The 15,635-nt window shown below is 34.1% G+C and overlaps 2 protein-coding genes across 5 annotated transcripts; one reads left to right on the forward strand and one right to left on the reverse strand.

Moving 5' to 3' along the window:
- Positions 1 to 4,300: 4,300 nt before the first annotated feature.
- ccdc32 (coiled-coil domain containing 32) lies at positions 4,301 to 6,898 on the reverse strand. The gene is made up of 4 exons (XM_005801092.3): positions 6,794 to 6,898; positions 6,374 to 6,621; positions 4,978 to 5,131; positions 4,301 to 4,889 (listed from the first exon to the last, which is right to left on the reverse strand). The coding sequence occupies exons 2-4, from the start codon at positions 6,603 to 6,605 to the stop codon at positions 4,700 to 4,702; spliced, it is 576 nt and encodes a 191-aa protein (XP_005801149.1). The 5' UTR covers positions 6,606 to 6,621; positions 6,794 to 6,898; the 3' UTR covers positions 4,301 to 4,699.
- Positions 6,899 to 8,069: 1,171 nt separating this feature from the next.
- Positions 8,070 to 14,728, forward strand: LOC102216918 (protein-L-isoaspartate(D-aspartate) O-methyltransferase-like). Of its 4 annotated transcripts, none has more exons than XM_023353352.1 (9): positions 8,070 to 8,155; positions 8,414 to 8,543; positions 9,639 to 9,743; positions 10,825 to 10,856; positions 10,976 to 11,080; positions 12,476 to 12,596; positions 12,698 to 12,783; positions 13,110 to 13,279; positions 13,817 to 14,728. In XM_023353352.1, the coding sequence occupies exons 2-9, from the start codon at positions 8,426 to 8,428 to the stop codon at positions 14,052 to 14,054; spliced, it is 975 nt and encodes a 324-aa protein (XP_023209120.1). In that variant the 5' UTR covers positions 8,070 to 8,155; positions 8,414 to 8,425; the 3' UTR covers positions 14,055 to 14,728. The 4 variants fall into 4 exon arrangements, with proteins under 4 accessions (XP_023209120.1, XP_005801150.1, XP_023209121.1 ...); XM_005801093.3 differs by having other exon boundaries at positions 13,912 to 14,015; XM_023353353.1 differs by having other exon boundaries at positions 13,849 to 13,973.
- The last annotated feature ends 907 nt before the right edge of the window (positions 14,729 to 15,635 follow it).

Genomic DNA, 15,635 nt, shown 5'->3' on the forward strand with positions numbered 1-15,635 from the left:
GTCTCCTCTGTCTCACTGTTTTTATTTTAAGTATTCCAGTCTACCAAGGTCCGAGTATCAGAACGGGAAAGAAAAGGAAACCTGTGCCAGATAACACATTAATTCAGATCTGATCATCACTTCCTGGTTGCTTTCGCAGTCACTCCTCACTTTGTTTCCTTTGGAGTCTGACCTGAAAGTCACCCCCATGAAGCTCATACACATGTTCAGATTTATTATCAATGAAAACTATTTTGCCTTTACTGGGTTGTGCTTTTCATTTTGGCTCCAGAACGTTCTGACACTAATGTTGCTCACTTTATTTTTTAGCGCTGCTTTAAACAAGTAGTGCTTGTGAATGCCTCAAAATCCCAATCAGCTGATCGACACCAGCAGGATTTATTACCTCTTATCTTCATCACCTGCTGATGATAAACTAACAGCAGCTGAAGCAGAAATGGCATTTATGGATTCAGCTGAAATATATCGGCTGAGGTCCTGTTGAGGTCAATGACCCACTTAAACTCTGAGACAGGTGACACCAAATAAATCACCAGTAAAACTAGAGAAAGTGAGCTCATGTTATTTTACGTTTAACTACGGTTTTTAGTCATTTGCTGGTGTTTTCTTTTTGTTTCGATTTTCATGAATCAAAGCTTGCTGCAGAGTTTCAAACATGGCAGCTACAAAATTTTTATTTCAGTCATACAGCAAAAATACAAAATCTTACCAAGAACTTTTAGTTTCTAGTGCAAATATCTTAGATCATTTAAAATAAGACAAAATTAACTTTAACTTTTCAGCAAGATATCAGAGCTTGTTCAAACTGATTATTAGTTAATATAATTGAAAAAGTACTTGTTTCTCAGGGAGATTATTTCACTTGTAACACAACATTTTTACCTTGTTATTAGTAAAGTAATCTGCATTGGAACTGGAACTCTGTTGCTAGGTGACCGCTGAGGTTGCTAGGTAACGGCACAGTGGAATGCTCTACCAATTGAACTAAAGCTTTTTCACCAATATTAATAAGCTAAATAAATTATTGACATAAAACAAGCTAATATATCTTGTTAAAAGTTGCTTGCAAGTTAATTTTGTTTTATTTTAAGTGAACTAAGAAATTTGCAAAAACTAAAAAATACTTGGTAAGATTTCGTATTTTTGTAGTGTGACAAAAATAAAATCTGGAAAAAGAAAAAATACTGAAATGACAGTTTGCCTTAAGAAAAATTCTCAGTAATTAAAGAACTTAGACTTTTTATGCTATATAATAACATACTGTATATAATATTGAAAAACAGAAAAAGACCAAAAATAGAAATGTTAGTTTTCTAGAAAGAACATGAAAAATATTACTGATGTCTTTGATATCAGTTTGTAATCTTAGTTTCTTAAGGTAAAGTACTTTGAGTTCTTACAAATGTAATCTGAGTAAATGCGTTGGGCCTCGTCTGTAGTAATGTAGAAACAAAACAGTGAATAAGATTATGAAGAATACATAAAGAAGTACTTTATGAGCGCCTCACGGGTACGGATGGTACGTTTGATTAAAAAATGGATGCCGACTAAATTCCAATTTCCAGGTCGTTATCGCCCATCCATCATGTTACCGCTGCGAAAACTATTTTTGATTAATTATTCTCACTGAAATAATAATTATAAAGAAAGGCTTTCCATAATAGATGAAAAATGAAGTGGGTTTTATTGGCATGAATCGCCTCCTCTGAAGGATTAAATCAGGACAAACAGATCAGGAGATTTCAGACGTTTTGGAAGAAGGACAGCAGAACGACCAGGGCTGTTCACACCAGGACCCCGGCTTAATGAAGTCACTGAAATCTCAGCTGCTTTTTTGTTTGAATGACATGTTGCCAACATTTTCCCAGGATTAATTAATTTTTCTGAAAGTGACAGTTTGGGACAAACTTCGGAAAAAATACTCATCTGTGAACTTTGAGCATTGATTTTTTGTTTTCTTTTCATTTTTCTATCACTGATCTTTATTTATATGATATCTATTTCAACATGTAGGAGGTTTAAACTCAGCAATACACATTTCAATCTGATCTGGCTAGAATAAAATTCATTATATAATACAAATTTTAAACGTTGGTTGATTCAGTTCAGTTCAGCTCTGTCTGAACAGGAATGGATGTCATCCCACAGGATATTATCAGATTTCTCCCAAAATGGTTCTCACCAACACATATTAGTGACATTGTGGATAAAAAAGAGAGAAAATATTTACCAAAAAACTCTGAAAGTTTTAGATTAATCTCGTAAATTTCCAAGAAAAAAAAAAGTTTGCTTGAAAAGTGGAAAATCTGCTGGATAAAATACTCTGTAATTTAAAGATTAATCTCAGAAATATTTTAGAAAATTTCGACATCAATCTCAGAAATTTTCAAGAATAAAAAGAAAATTTCTGAGCTTGGAAAGTGGAAAATTTGCTAGAAAAAATCCTGAAATTTTTAGATTAATCTCAGAAACTTTCTAAGGTAAGTTAAGGTAACATTATTTATATAGCACATTTTCAGCAACAAAGCAGCTCAATGTGCTTTACATGAATTCTAGGGGAAACAAGGACATTTTTGAGCTTGGAAAGTGGAAACATTTCCAGAAAAAGAACTGAAATTTTGAGATTAATCTCAAGAAATGTTCTATTACAAAACTTTGAAATTTCTGAGTTTCAAAAGTCAAAAATATTCAAGACTTTTCCAAGCTAACAAGCTCCATCCTCACAGAGCAGTCATCCTCTGCAACTCTTCCACTCCTTCAGACTAGCCAGCAGCAATTAGCAAACAATAACCCCTTAAAGGTATCATGATTGCTTGGACGGGCTAGGATATGTCTATGGGTTACACATATATCGGGCTGGGGTTGCTAGGTAACGGCGCTTTGCCTGCTGATTGGTTATGTTAAATTCCGAGGGTTTTTGAAACGGCTCATTTTCCGTGCACTTTTTAAACACCTGAGCTGTTTTTAGAATCCAAACTGAAGTAAAAAGAAAAAAACAACATTCAAAACATTGCATTAAATTGAAAAAACAAATCCTGGTTCCACTGTAGATTATTTAACTTATAACATAGGAAAAATGTTTTGTTACAAGTGAAACAATCTGCCAGTGGAGCCAGTAAAGTTGGTCATGTTCTAGTATAAATCTCAGTATTGATGATTTTTTGCTGCTTTTTGTTTAGATTTATAGCTAATACACAGGACCAAAGAGTCTCTGCAGATTGTTGTTCAAATATAAGTCGAGTCTTACTTTTAATTAAAAAATCATTTATGAACCACTCATGTCTATGATACAAATTACACATAGAAATTGGATTTCTTGTGTCTTAATATTCAAGTGTACTTCTGTGCCACTTTCCAATAAATTAACCAGACTTATAATTTGATTTTAAATAAGCTAAAAGAGAGTGTAATCTAAGAATCAAACAGATAATTAATGAAGCACATTGAATTCTAGTAGTTTATTCTCCACTAAATGTTTTAACTAAAACATAAATAATAGTCGAACCAGAAAGATATGAGAAAACCTAACATGTTTGGGTACATAGATATTATTAACCTCGAAGGTTCAAGCAACATAATATTACAATTAAAACTGGGGAAAATTAATGGAGAGTGAACAGTTCTGAATTATGAATTATTTAAATGTGTCATTATTTTTAAAAAACTGGAAGAAAATACAGAAATAACTTATTAAATATAGACTACAGAATAAATTTTACCAATCGAAAAAATAAGAAAATTTCTGAAAGAAATGTCCTTGATTTTTTTTTTCTGATATTAATCTCAAAATTTCAGATTTTATTCTAACAAATTGTCAACTTTTCAAATTCAGAATTTTTTTTTTAATTTCTAATATTAATCTCAAAATGCTAAAATTGTTTTGAGAAAAACTCATATATATATATATATATATATATATATATATATATATATATATTTTAGCATATTTTCAAACTCAGAAATGTTTTGTTTTGTTTTTGTTCTTTTTATAAAATTTGACCATCTCAAAATGTACGAGATTTTTGGCAGAAATGTACTCTTTTTTTCATCTACAATGACTCTAGTACACTGTTGTGTTAAACAATATTTAACATTTTAAATAAAGTTCCGTATCTGTGAATCATTTCCAAATGTTTTTTGGTTAAAGTTAACAGCTACAGGTCAGGAGAAGATAATCTGGGGGCAGCTGATCTGCTGTGGCGCCCCCTGCAGGGGACAGGCTAGATCTTTTTTTCCCTTTTGAATAATATAAACATTAAATCAGATTTCTCTCATTTTTAACTGCATGTAAGAAGCAAAGTAACAGTCACAACATTTTTTATTTAAATATGAGTAAAATTATGCTCAAAATGAAAGGAAACATAAAATGATGTGTTAGTTTCTAAAAGTTATATTGACTTGTGGAAGTGAGATTGAAAAAAAACAGAATGTAGTTTGTATTTTATATTATATTTGTATATGTATTATATTTACAGCTTTTTGTATCTCCAACTATTGTGGTTTTCCTATTTAAGCAAATTTGAGAAGCACATGAGAACAAGTATATTTTTACACATCATTTTGTGGAAAAAGATGGACATTTAAGACAAAAACAGGAGAACCGACAGATGAGCCCGACATCTCCACTGGAAGGTGAACAGGAAATTATTTTTACAGAATACTTGGCAGATTAATACTTCAGTACAGAATATTTACACATTTATTTCTCTGGGGAGCTGCTATCGTCCTCCTCTTCGTTCTGTTCTCGCCTCGCCGTCTCCTCTTCGTGTGTCGTGCAAACTGATCTGGTCGGTTCTGTACTCTGGGTCGGCCTCAGGAGATACTCCAGCTCCTCCGCGCTTATGGCCACCTTCTCTGGGATCAGCCACCTCTTGAAATGCTCCAGAGCACTGAGAGGAGCAGCGGTTACTGATTGAGTCACACACACATGAATAAGTGAGGAAGTAAATAAAAACTAACAGATTTGGATGATCCTACCTCTCGTCCATGTTGTCGCTTTGGAAGAGCTCTGAGGTCTGGGCATCATGCAGAAATCGATCCCAGCATTCCTTCTTAGCTTGAGACAACGAGCGCAGGATGTCTCTGGAGGTCACGTCACTGGACTGACCCTTTATCTTTCTCAAACGGTTTTCTGTGATAAAATAGAAACAAACAACCAGTCTTAAATTATTATAATCGTTGAAGTTTGATCAGCATTGATGCAGCAGAAGATTTAGTCATTTAAAACCAAATGAAAACGTTTCATTGACAAAATAGCACACATTAACCTTTTTAATAAAACCTTAACAAGATGGAAATATTCAATTTTATTTTCCATCTAGACATTTACAGCTTTTAATTTTTTATTTACTGCAGCATTTACCAGTAATACAGCTGGCAGCATAAAGAAGATTAAAAGCTCTCAAAGAGAAAACAATCAGCACAAATCTAAAGAAATGAGAAACACATGTCAGTCTGGAGTTACAAAGACAGCTATAAGACTTTGGGAGTCCATTCAACCACAGCATATGGAGAACCGGTCCTGCCAAAATTCACGATAAACAATCAAACAAACAAAAAAATACATAGGGAAATAAAACTAAATAAATCAGTTAAAATAATTAGTCTTGTTTCCTCATTTATTATTTATTCATTTATGGTCAGTTTTGGCAGGATCAGTTCTCCATACTCCATGACAGATTACTGATTTGCATTTAGTTTCTACTTTTTTAGTTACTTTAACCTACTTCATGCTGCCAGATAAGTTGTATTTAAGTAATTTCTTAATTTTACAGATCTGACAGTAATGAGGACTCAACTTTCCAAAATAAAAAAAAGCTTATTCACAGTTAATTTATAGCTTAATGAGGGGGACAATTATATTTTCACAAAGAATCATATTGGTTTGGATGTCTGGCTTCCTCTTAAGACTCAAACTCATCGACTGTAAACAGCTTTTTGAATTTATTTAGGCTTTTTTGTCAGATATTAAACATATCTTGATCTTCTGAAACACTTTGATGTGGCAAAAAGCTAAAAACAAAAGAAATCTTAAAAGTAAACACTTTATTTACTCTAAATACCAATATAATGGTTCAGATAACCATTATACTTTGGATATAATTTATTTAGATTGTAATTTTATGTATTCTCTGTTATGAATTATTATTGTATACAGTAATTAAGACTAAAACAACAAGCAGTTTATTCTAGCCATGAAAAAAAGATTCAACAATAATATTTTGTTGAACATTTCATGGGAACATCAACTAAATGTTTGTAGTTAGCAATATTTTGTGATTTTGTAACAGAAACTCAGCATTTAACTCATAATCTACACAGTGTTTGTATTTGAGAGTGCATTTCTTTCAGATAAAGAGCAGAAGAGAAATACCTAAACTGGCTAAGTAATTCTCGGAGTCCTCCATGGGTTTCCACTGAGCACTGGGAGAACTGGTCCCATTCACTTGCGCACCAGCCTGGACTTCATGGTGGGCTGCTGGGTGGAAGGAGTCCGTGAACTCCGGGCTGGTCTCCGGAGCCTGGACCTCCGGAAGGCTGGAGCAGATCTGCGACCACAACTCCCCGCTGGTTTGAACATCCTGACCGTCGAAGTTATCAACCATTCTTGTCCAGTCAGCGCTGAACAGAGATCGGTTTTAGATCGTTATTTTCCCTTTAATAACGACATTCACCGTTTCCTGAGACAGTAATAACCTCCATGGATGCTTCTGTGCATCTAAAATGTTCTTCTGACACATTAGCACTAAAAAACGACAACACAAATCAAATCACATTTACAAACGAGTCTTACCTAGTAGATAATATCACCTGGTCAATATGTATTTACGATGATTTATAAAGTTAAACTGAAGTTTAGCTTCAGCAGCTAACTGTGTCGTCCAAACACTGCTTTAAATCGCAGGGAGAATTTGATTGGACGTCACGGCTGTTAATCGAACGTTCTTGAGATTTCATTGGATGATCACTCAAACACGTAAAAGAGGCGTACACGCGGCGTAAGAGCGCAGATCGTACGTAGACCTCTTCGCCATATTGTGAAGGTAATTTCAAGAGATTTTTATCCAGTTATATGATTGTGAGACATCAAAAGCTAAAAATGTTATCTATTTTGCTACTTATCATAACATAGAAATGAATAACCGAAAACCATGATTACTGATACGAAGTAATAAATTATGATAAATAAAAAGTAAAGATAATATAGTAATAATGATATTATACTATATTAATTAATAATAATCATCATAAATGTTAACTGAAGATAAAATGATTACTTTCATAAAAAGTAATCTTTCTTTATTTAACCTTGGACTACCTGACTTTTTTTCCTATTTACAGCTGGAACCAAACAAGGCAGGGCATACTGAGGGAAATTGGACTAAATTGCTACAAAGCAAAACATTAATTAAACAAATTAAACCATTTAGGAATCTGAAACATAAAGCTAACTAAAAATACAAATCTTTTAACCTTTAAAGCTACAAACACACAAACACAACAATCTCATTAAAATTGCCAATAGGATAAGACTAGCAAAGGGTAGACACACATGAAATTATGAAAAACTATAATATCAGCAGGAAATATCATATATAAAAGAGAAGTGCTAACCAGTGTAATCTTTCATTCTACTATGTTCACTGACTTGTGCCTTTCTAGACTATGTAAGCTGCTCTAAAATTATTTATCCATTTAAACAAACTATTTTAAATAGTTTATGACAAAACAAGATTTTAGCTTGCAAACTGAGCCAAATTAAAATTAGCTTTGGTGAATTTTCTAGATGAAAGTAAAGTATATACAGGTTCATTTTTTAGTACAGAACTGGTATGAGTTGTGCTGTTTATTGTATATTTTAATATATGTAAAAATATATTACAGAATGTAAAATGATATATCAAAATCAGTTAGATGTTTTTTAACCTCAGAAAACCACATTTTCAAGTGGAAGTCAGACGAAAAGTTGCCACTCACAATATGGCAGACACTATGACGTTTCTCTTCTCTATTGGGCACCAATGCCAATGAGGGGTGTGTTCTACGTAATGCCTGCGGCGTGTAAAGTCAGGATTCTATTGGCTAACGGCTTCTATAGCTCCGATGACAGTCAGGAAGTTTTCATCGCTTAAAGGGACGGTGACAAACTTCAAAGGTAAACAACTATTAATATTTCCTCTACTCACGACAGTAAACCTTCAATGTGACGAGAAAATCCATGTTATTTACGCTCTACTTTTATATTACGGTTACTTATTAGCGTGAACTTTAGCTATCCGCTCGCTAGCTAGCTGACTGTCGAGTGCATTTATTAAAATTGCGCCGTTGTTCTGCATTCCAGCACACAGAGCGTTTCTGCGCCTTCTTTGTAAATGCTGTTGGTGAGTAAAGCTGCGTGAATTTGTCCCGGCAGGATACCCGGGAAATGAACGCTGCCCTGCGCTTTGCAGCAGTGGCAGTCCCGATGGGTGTCCTGCTGTCCCGCACCATGGCGTGGATGTCCAGCGGAAAAACACACCCAGAGCTCATCAGTAGACTGAGAGGTACTGTTTTGAAGGGCAAAGCCGTGGGAATCGTTTCTCTGTCGTTTTTCTTTAAATATTGCATTCACATTTAGACAAACTGTTAGACATGATTGCTTAAAGGGGAGATATGATCTAAAATTTACTTTTTAAAGCTTTATATCGTGTTGTAATGTAAATTTCTCATCAAAAATATACAAGGAGAGTTGCTTTGATTTGTTCATGCATGTTTGAGGAGTCTTTGAATTTCCTTGGGCAGACATTTGGAAGGTGCCTAAACGCCTGCTATCACAAAGCTCCGCCCATATACACAAAGCCCCTCCCATTCGGGCAAACGTTCCCTCTCAGGTCCATCAGACTAGCGGCAGCAGCAATTAGCAAACACCTGGTGCAACCCTCCTAAGAATGGTTGTTACCGGTGTAATGGAGAGTCGAGAGAGTTGGAAAGAGCAGGAGCTTCTTAAAGAGACAGAGGCCAATTTTCTGTTAAGTTATGTTTGATATATGCAGTATTTTTGAAGGTAACATATCACTTGATTGTGCTTTTAAATAGCACCATGTACCTGGAAAATACATACATAATACCTCCCAACCCCTTTAAAAATGTGATAAATACAAATATAATGGTGCAAAATTGCGTTTCATTTGATTAGATTTTGACTAGTCATATTTAAGTTAAAGATATATTTTGTAATTATGGATATGTGACTTTTCAAATCAAGTGACACCATTTGAGACAACTTGAAAATAATTTTAATCTGTCAAAATGTAAAAGAAGATATCTTGAATTTGTTGTTCTTAATATATGTTCTTCATATTCAGAATAGTCCAAATGTAGTTGTTTCTAGTCAAAACTCGGCTGAGTTTATGTTAAAAATGTCCTGCCATAACGTTATTGTTCAATCTCAGTTCAGACTAAACTTTATCACTTTCTAGTTCACTTAAGAAAACCAGAATTATTTTTACTTGCTAAATGCCAGAATTAAAAGACAGAATGTTTTTATTGCTTTATTCAAAGTCAGAAATCTAAATATGTCTGTGCTTGCCTGTTTATTTCTTTTTGCTGGCACATTGAGTACCAGTGTTGGATAAATGATTATTTCTTTTCCCCTTCAGATCATGGAGTAATCCGGAACGACAGAGTATTTGACGCCATGCTGGCCACTGACAGAGGACTTTACTCCAGAGACTATCCTTATGCAGACTCTCCACAAACAATAGGTACTCTATCTAGTCACACTTTATAAACACATACCGGTGCATCTCAGTAAATATGAAATAAATAGAAAAGTCATTTTATTCCAGTGATTCAGTTTTTAATACTGAGTTACACACAAACAGTGATGTATTTCCAAGCGTTTATTCCACCTGATTGTGGCTCAATATCTAGAGTAGTTAATATTAGAAATTGGTAGACTTTATTCCAGCTCTGCCACATCTCAAAGTTAATCATTTACGGTTATGGTATTTTGCAAACGAATTCAGCCTTAAGAGTAGAATGCATTTGATTTAGTTTTATATTTCAAGAAAACATGCACAGAAAGAAAGGATGTGAGTTAAGCTGTAAAAAAAAAAATAAAAACTGAAAATACACAATAAAATTATGTTCAAAACAACTAAATTAGTGTAACTCCTCTGTTTTGTCTTCAAATGGTGAAACAAGTCGGTTGTTGTCTGTTTTTTAAAGATAACACATTTACTGCACATTTTTTGGGGCTATTTTGCTGGATGATAAATTGTACAAAAAAATATCGTGATAAACAATAATATTGTTGTTTTGAGACAATTTTGAAGTAATATAACTCTAGTGGTATAATAATAATTCAAGAACACATTCTTAAAGATCATTAAACTTTACATTTTAATGAACATTTAGCACTGGAACTGAAAGACATTTTAAATATACAAATTAAATAAGCAAAACAACAACAAAAATTAACTATGAAGTCTCTGAAAACAAAAAACGAAGCTTGTTGAGACTAAAGCGCCAGAGTGAAGACCTCTTTCTTTGATAGATGAATCATGAAAATTAGTATTTTATTGATTAATAAATTTATTGCAACAGGCATAATTGTACTTTGTTGGCTCTCTGTCCGACTGCATTAAAACTACACCAGATTCTGTGAATATTAATTTTTCAGCGACATTCTGAATCACTGAGATATATCTGTGTTTGAGAAGTAAATCATTGTTGTAAACCCCAGGATTTAGTGTTTTGACTTACACTAACAGTGAACATCTTTTGCTGCAGATGTGCAGCAGATGTGCAGTAGCTCCAGCTAATAATGTTTACGTCTTACAGGCTTCAGGGCAACCATCAGCGCTCCACACATGGTAAGGCCGACTGGAAACACTTGAGATACAATATACAGACAGAGAGAGAGAGTTGATCATTTAATCTCATAAAAAAGCAAAATGAAGCAGAAGTGTTTGTTGTTGGTTTCATTTCGCAGCATGCTCATGCTTTGGAGCTGCTGAGCGACAAGCTAGTCGAAGGAGCGTCGGCGCTGGATGTAGGCTCTGGAAGTGGATATTTAACCGCCTGTTTTGCAAGAATGGTACATCTAATCAGAAGATTATGCGTCTAATACGTATGCACGTAAGTCTGATCCGGAACTGATCCGCGCCATCTTAGCAGGCAACCGAAGCGCAAAGCATACCGGACCCGTGGCTTCGAGAGCAACAAAAAGAAAATATGTGGATACTCTTGACCCGTTAAATTTAAATTCCTTTATTTAATCAGGTAAACCCCGTTGAGATCTAGATCTCATTTTCAAGAGGGACCTGAAACAAACTTCACTCCCCGTTGGGGAATCGAACCCCAGTCTCCCGCGTGACAGGCAGGGACACTCACCACTATACTAACGAGGAGATTCCTTTGCGAGAGAATGATACATGGATGCATACAATCAGTATTTAAACGGATTCATAAAGGACATACAAACTCTTCATGTGAATAACAAGGTTCTGGTGACCAGTAGAGTAAGTACATATACTACAAACACGTAGGCTACATGTCCGTCTTAGCTAGCAGAAAAAAGCTACATTAGCTAAGCTAATTTAGCTAATTTGACAGTAAGTACTACAGTAAATATCACTGATATTTATCTTAGTATTACAGAGAGGTTGATAGAGCACTCAAAAATTGTACTCTAGTAATAGTTGTAATGAACTTATAATGTTTATAAGTTAGATAAGAACAAGGTGAGCGATAGTTCTAAGCCTGTGGTTTGTTTTTTGTTGTCATAGCAACTCCAAAGCAACTGTCTGCCAAAATTGCTGTCAGTTACAAAGTACCCAGTAGAATTATGTGAATATATATCCCAATTTATTACTTTTTTTGCACAAACTTAATCTAGTTGATCGACACCAAATTTGTTTGATTTTTGTAGACGTGAGTGAGGCAGGTATGCTTGACCTCTGATGACCTCTAGAATTTATTCTATTAATATCTTTAAAATGATGGCAGCACAATTGAAACTTTTTTTCTTCACAAACGTAGCACAAACATTTGGTTGACCTTTTGACTTTCATTAATATCAAAGCAAAAGCAGCACAAACAAAAACTATTTACTGCACAAATGTAATCAAGTTGATTGACACCAATCTTTTCAGACTTGACGAAATGTGGACAGGCTGATTGATTTAACATTTATTACAAAAATCTATGCTGTACAAATATCTGACACCAATTTTGTTAGATTTCCAGAAGGTGGAGAGGGTAACTTCACTCAGATTTCTGCTGCACATTGGTAAACAAATGTCAATATAATTTATTTTTGTTGGACTGGTATACCCGGTTCCAGTCCAGAACATCTTTGCCTACCAAGATGGCGCGGACCACTTCCCGTTCAGACTTGTGGAAACTCTGCATAGCGGTTTTTATTTATTCCTAATGATTAGCAGGAGACGTACAGATTAACTACTGATTTTTGCTTTTGTTTACCGAGTAGACGGGACCCTCTGGTAGAGTTGTTGGCATCGAACACATTGAAGAACTCGTTCAGAAGTCAATAAAAAATGTGCAAAATGACGACCCAGAACTGCTGTCGTCTGGACGCATTAGACTCGTTGGTGGGTCGGGGAACTTTTAATACTTTAATATGATTATTTTTAAACATTCCTAATTAAAATGTGCTGCAGGAAGTGATTAGAGTAGCTCCATCTGATTATAGTTGGGGATGGAAGACTTGGATATCCAGATGGAGCGCCGTACGATGCCATCCATGTTGGTGCAGCTGCAGCAACGGTTCCCAAAGCTGTAAGTTCATTTTAGCTTAGCTCTCTGGGAAATTTGGAAACAGGATCTCTTGATTCAGCAGAACTAAATCAGGAATTCATTTATTCCACCCGAAGTTAGATTTTGTCTGTATTTTAAAATCTAAAAATAGAAATAGTTTCTTGTTTGTCTGAATAGGTCTAAAGAAAAGAAAAGCAGAAAATGGGAAAACATTTTTGCATTTCAAGTCAGATTCTCACATTATCATGTTGTTTTACAGAAATATGTCCACCTATGATCTGTCTGTCTGTTTCAGGATAATTAAAGAGTGAAATATTTGAGCCGTTTTGTTTTTCTTATAACTAAAGCTGTTGGAGCAACTGAAGCCAGGCGGGCGTCTGGTTCTTCCAGTTGGACCTGAAGGTGGCAGCCAGGTGATGGAGCAGTACGACCGACAAAGCGACGGGACCTTCCTGAAGAGGGCGCTGATGGGCGTGGTTTACGTCCCGCTAACCGACAAAAGGCGTCAGTGGCCGGGGTGAGAAAACGGCACAAATAAACGTTTCCTCAACTTTCTGATTTTAGATGGCCATCAGTTCTGTGAAAATTTTTTTAATTGAAAGATAGTTCAGCTTTTCATCACAATTATTTTGTCTATAATATTTTATATTAATGACATCAAATTTTATTTTATTCCCATAGTTCTTATGGTTTCTGTTCCCTTTTTTTGTATTTTTTATATCTATCTGAATTTAATACATCTAATTTATTTTATTTATCTTATGTAATTTAATTTATTATATCTAATTTAATTTATCTAACTTAATCTACCTATCTATTTTAGATAGATTAATAGATTATCTATTTTAATTTAATTTATCTAATCTATTTTATCTGAACTAATTGATCTATTTATCTGTACTGACTGGCAGCAAATTAGAAAATGAGCATCACAAATAACATTTAAATCAATTATCTTTACTTATTTGTTTTTATTATTATTATTATTATTGAATAACAAACAAAAATTATGATGTATTTTTTTTTTAATTATGGCATTCCTTTGTTTTTTCTGGTCTTCCCTCCAACTTTCTGAGGCCCTGACAGGCGCCCCCTGGTGGCCCACTGCCTTCACTAACTTCAATCTGCTGCGTTTTCTTCTGCCTGCAGAGACGAACTCTGACTGCAGTGCTGCTGATTCTCCAGCAGGTGGCGGTGATGCTGCTGCATCTCTTGGGAACCATAACAGTTCCTGTTATTTACCTCCCGCTCCACTGGCACCGCAGCGGCACCGCTGTTCTCGCTTCGCCTGAACAGTTTGACTAACTTAATAGATGACTGAATAACAGACCTGAGGTTTACCGATTAACCTTTTTCCAGAGTTCTTGGACGAAGCAAAGCAGCGGCGAGGATGAGAAAGAAGAGATATTTTTTATAGGGAAGAAAACTGTAATTTCTACACTGCAAAAACAAAAAGCATATATAGTCTAGTTTCTAGTGTAAATATCTTAGTACACTTGAAATGAGATTAAACAACCTTTTAAGTAACATTTAGGAGGTTTCTTTACATAAATAACTCCTTAATATTGATTAAAACGTACTACTTATAAGTGAAATAATCTACCAATTGAACTAGTACTTTTTTCATCAATATTAAGGAATTATTTACTTAAAACAAGCTGCTAAAGGTTGCTGAGAAGTTACTTGTAAGTTAGTTTTGTCATATGTATTTGCACTAAAAATTAGACCAAAATACTTGGTAAGAGTTTGTGTTTTTGCAGTGTAGGGAAGCAACAATTATCGAGCATAACCCATTATCCTGTAATTAAAACACTTTGTTTATAGAATTAATCTATATTTGGCAGACAGAAGGCTTCGTCTTCTTGGAAGAGAACGGTGTGCCAAAATGTGAGAAATATTTTTAACAACAAAAATATTGTATGAAGTGTGTAAATCTTGTTTCTTAATAAATCACATTAGAAAATAAGTTGCTGCACTTTGATTTATTTTAAGCTGAAACATTACCATCCATGTGTTTTTTATGTATACAACATTGTCAAAATCAAAGGAGCAGCATTTTTCCTGCTTGTGTTTCTAAAACAAAAGGAATTCCAGCTGTGTCTGACGACAAACACTTAAAAGATCATTAACAACGATAACCAAAAACCTTGATATATTTTTTCAGGAAATTGTTTTCTAAACTTTTTTCATTTATTTACGTAGTGAAAAATATTTTGAACTCCTTACAACAATTATTCCACACAGGTATCAAACTGAAGCACATTGTTTTAGTATTTATTTTTTTTAATTCTCTTTTAATTCATATTTTTTCTTTAATTTCTAAACACATTTTTGCATACAACTTAGGAGTTCGTTTTAAAAATTGCATGTTGTCAGTGCAGTTCTGATATCTATTAAATCATAAAATTTTAAGATATGCAGTGTAATGAATATTTAATTGATTAGATGACGTTCTGATGCATTTATAATTTAAATAACTTTCTTCTGAAGCGTGTAGACGGGCTGTGTGTTGGTTTTTATAAGAGTTTCCCCAGACCTTCACGCCATAATTTATGTATGGAAGAAAAGGGATTGTTTTTCTTTCGACAATACTTAATTTGATTTAATATTGCTAACATTTCCAATGTATCACTCACAAAAATCCGAATTCATACACTTTCTATTTTAATATTGTTTATCATGTGTTTTACCTATTTTTTATTTGCATGCTACTAAATATTACAATTTTGTCTTGCCATTATTAGGGTAACTTATTAATGATAACTTCAAACTATCACAATAATAATTCTTATTTTATAATCTTATTTATTAATAGTGTTTTATGTCCATTTGAATCCATTTAGCCGAATTAGATTACATAATTAATACATAAT

Source organism: Xiphophorus maculatus, chromosome 19 (genome assembly GCF_002775205.1).
Source record: "Xiphophorus maculatus strain JP 163 A chromosome 19, X_maculatus-5.0-male, whole genome shotgun sequence".
NCBI lineage: Eukaryota > Metazoa > Chordata > Actinopteri > Cyprinodontiformes > Poeciliidae > Xiphophorus > Xiphophorus maculatus.

Coding starts and splice junctions, on each gene's coding strand:
- ccdc32 (XM_005801092.3), bottom strand. CDS start 6,605: ATGGTTGATAACTTCGACGGTCAGGATGTTCAAACCAGCGGGGAGTTG. Junction 5,132..6,373: donor GAATTACTTAGCCAGTTTAG/GTATTTCTCTTC, acceptor ATTTTATCACAG/AAAACCGTTTGAGAAAGATA. Junction 4,890..4,977: donor AGCGACAACATGGACGAGAG/GTAGGATCATCC, acceptor TGCTCCTCTCAG/TGCTCTGGAGCATTTCAAGA.
- LOC102216918 (XM_023353352.1), top strand. CDS start 8,426: ATGAACGCTGCCCTGCGCTTTGCAGCAGTGGCAGTCCCGATGGGTGTC. Junction 8,544..9,638: donor GCTCATCAGTAGACTGAGAG/GTACTGTTTTGA, acceptor TTTCCCCTTCAG/ATCATGGAGTAATCCGGAAC. Junction 12,784..13,109: donor CAGCAACGGTTCCCAAAGCT/GTAAGTTCATTT, acceptor TTATAACTAAAG/CTGTTGGAGCAACTGAAGCC.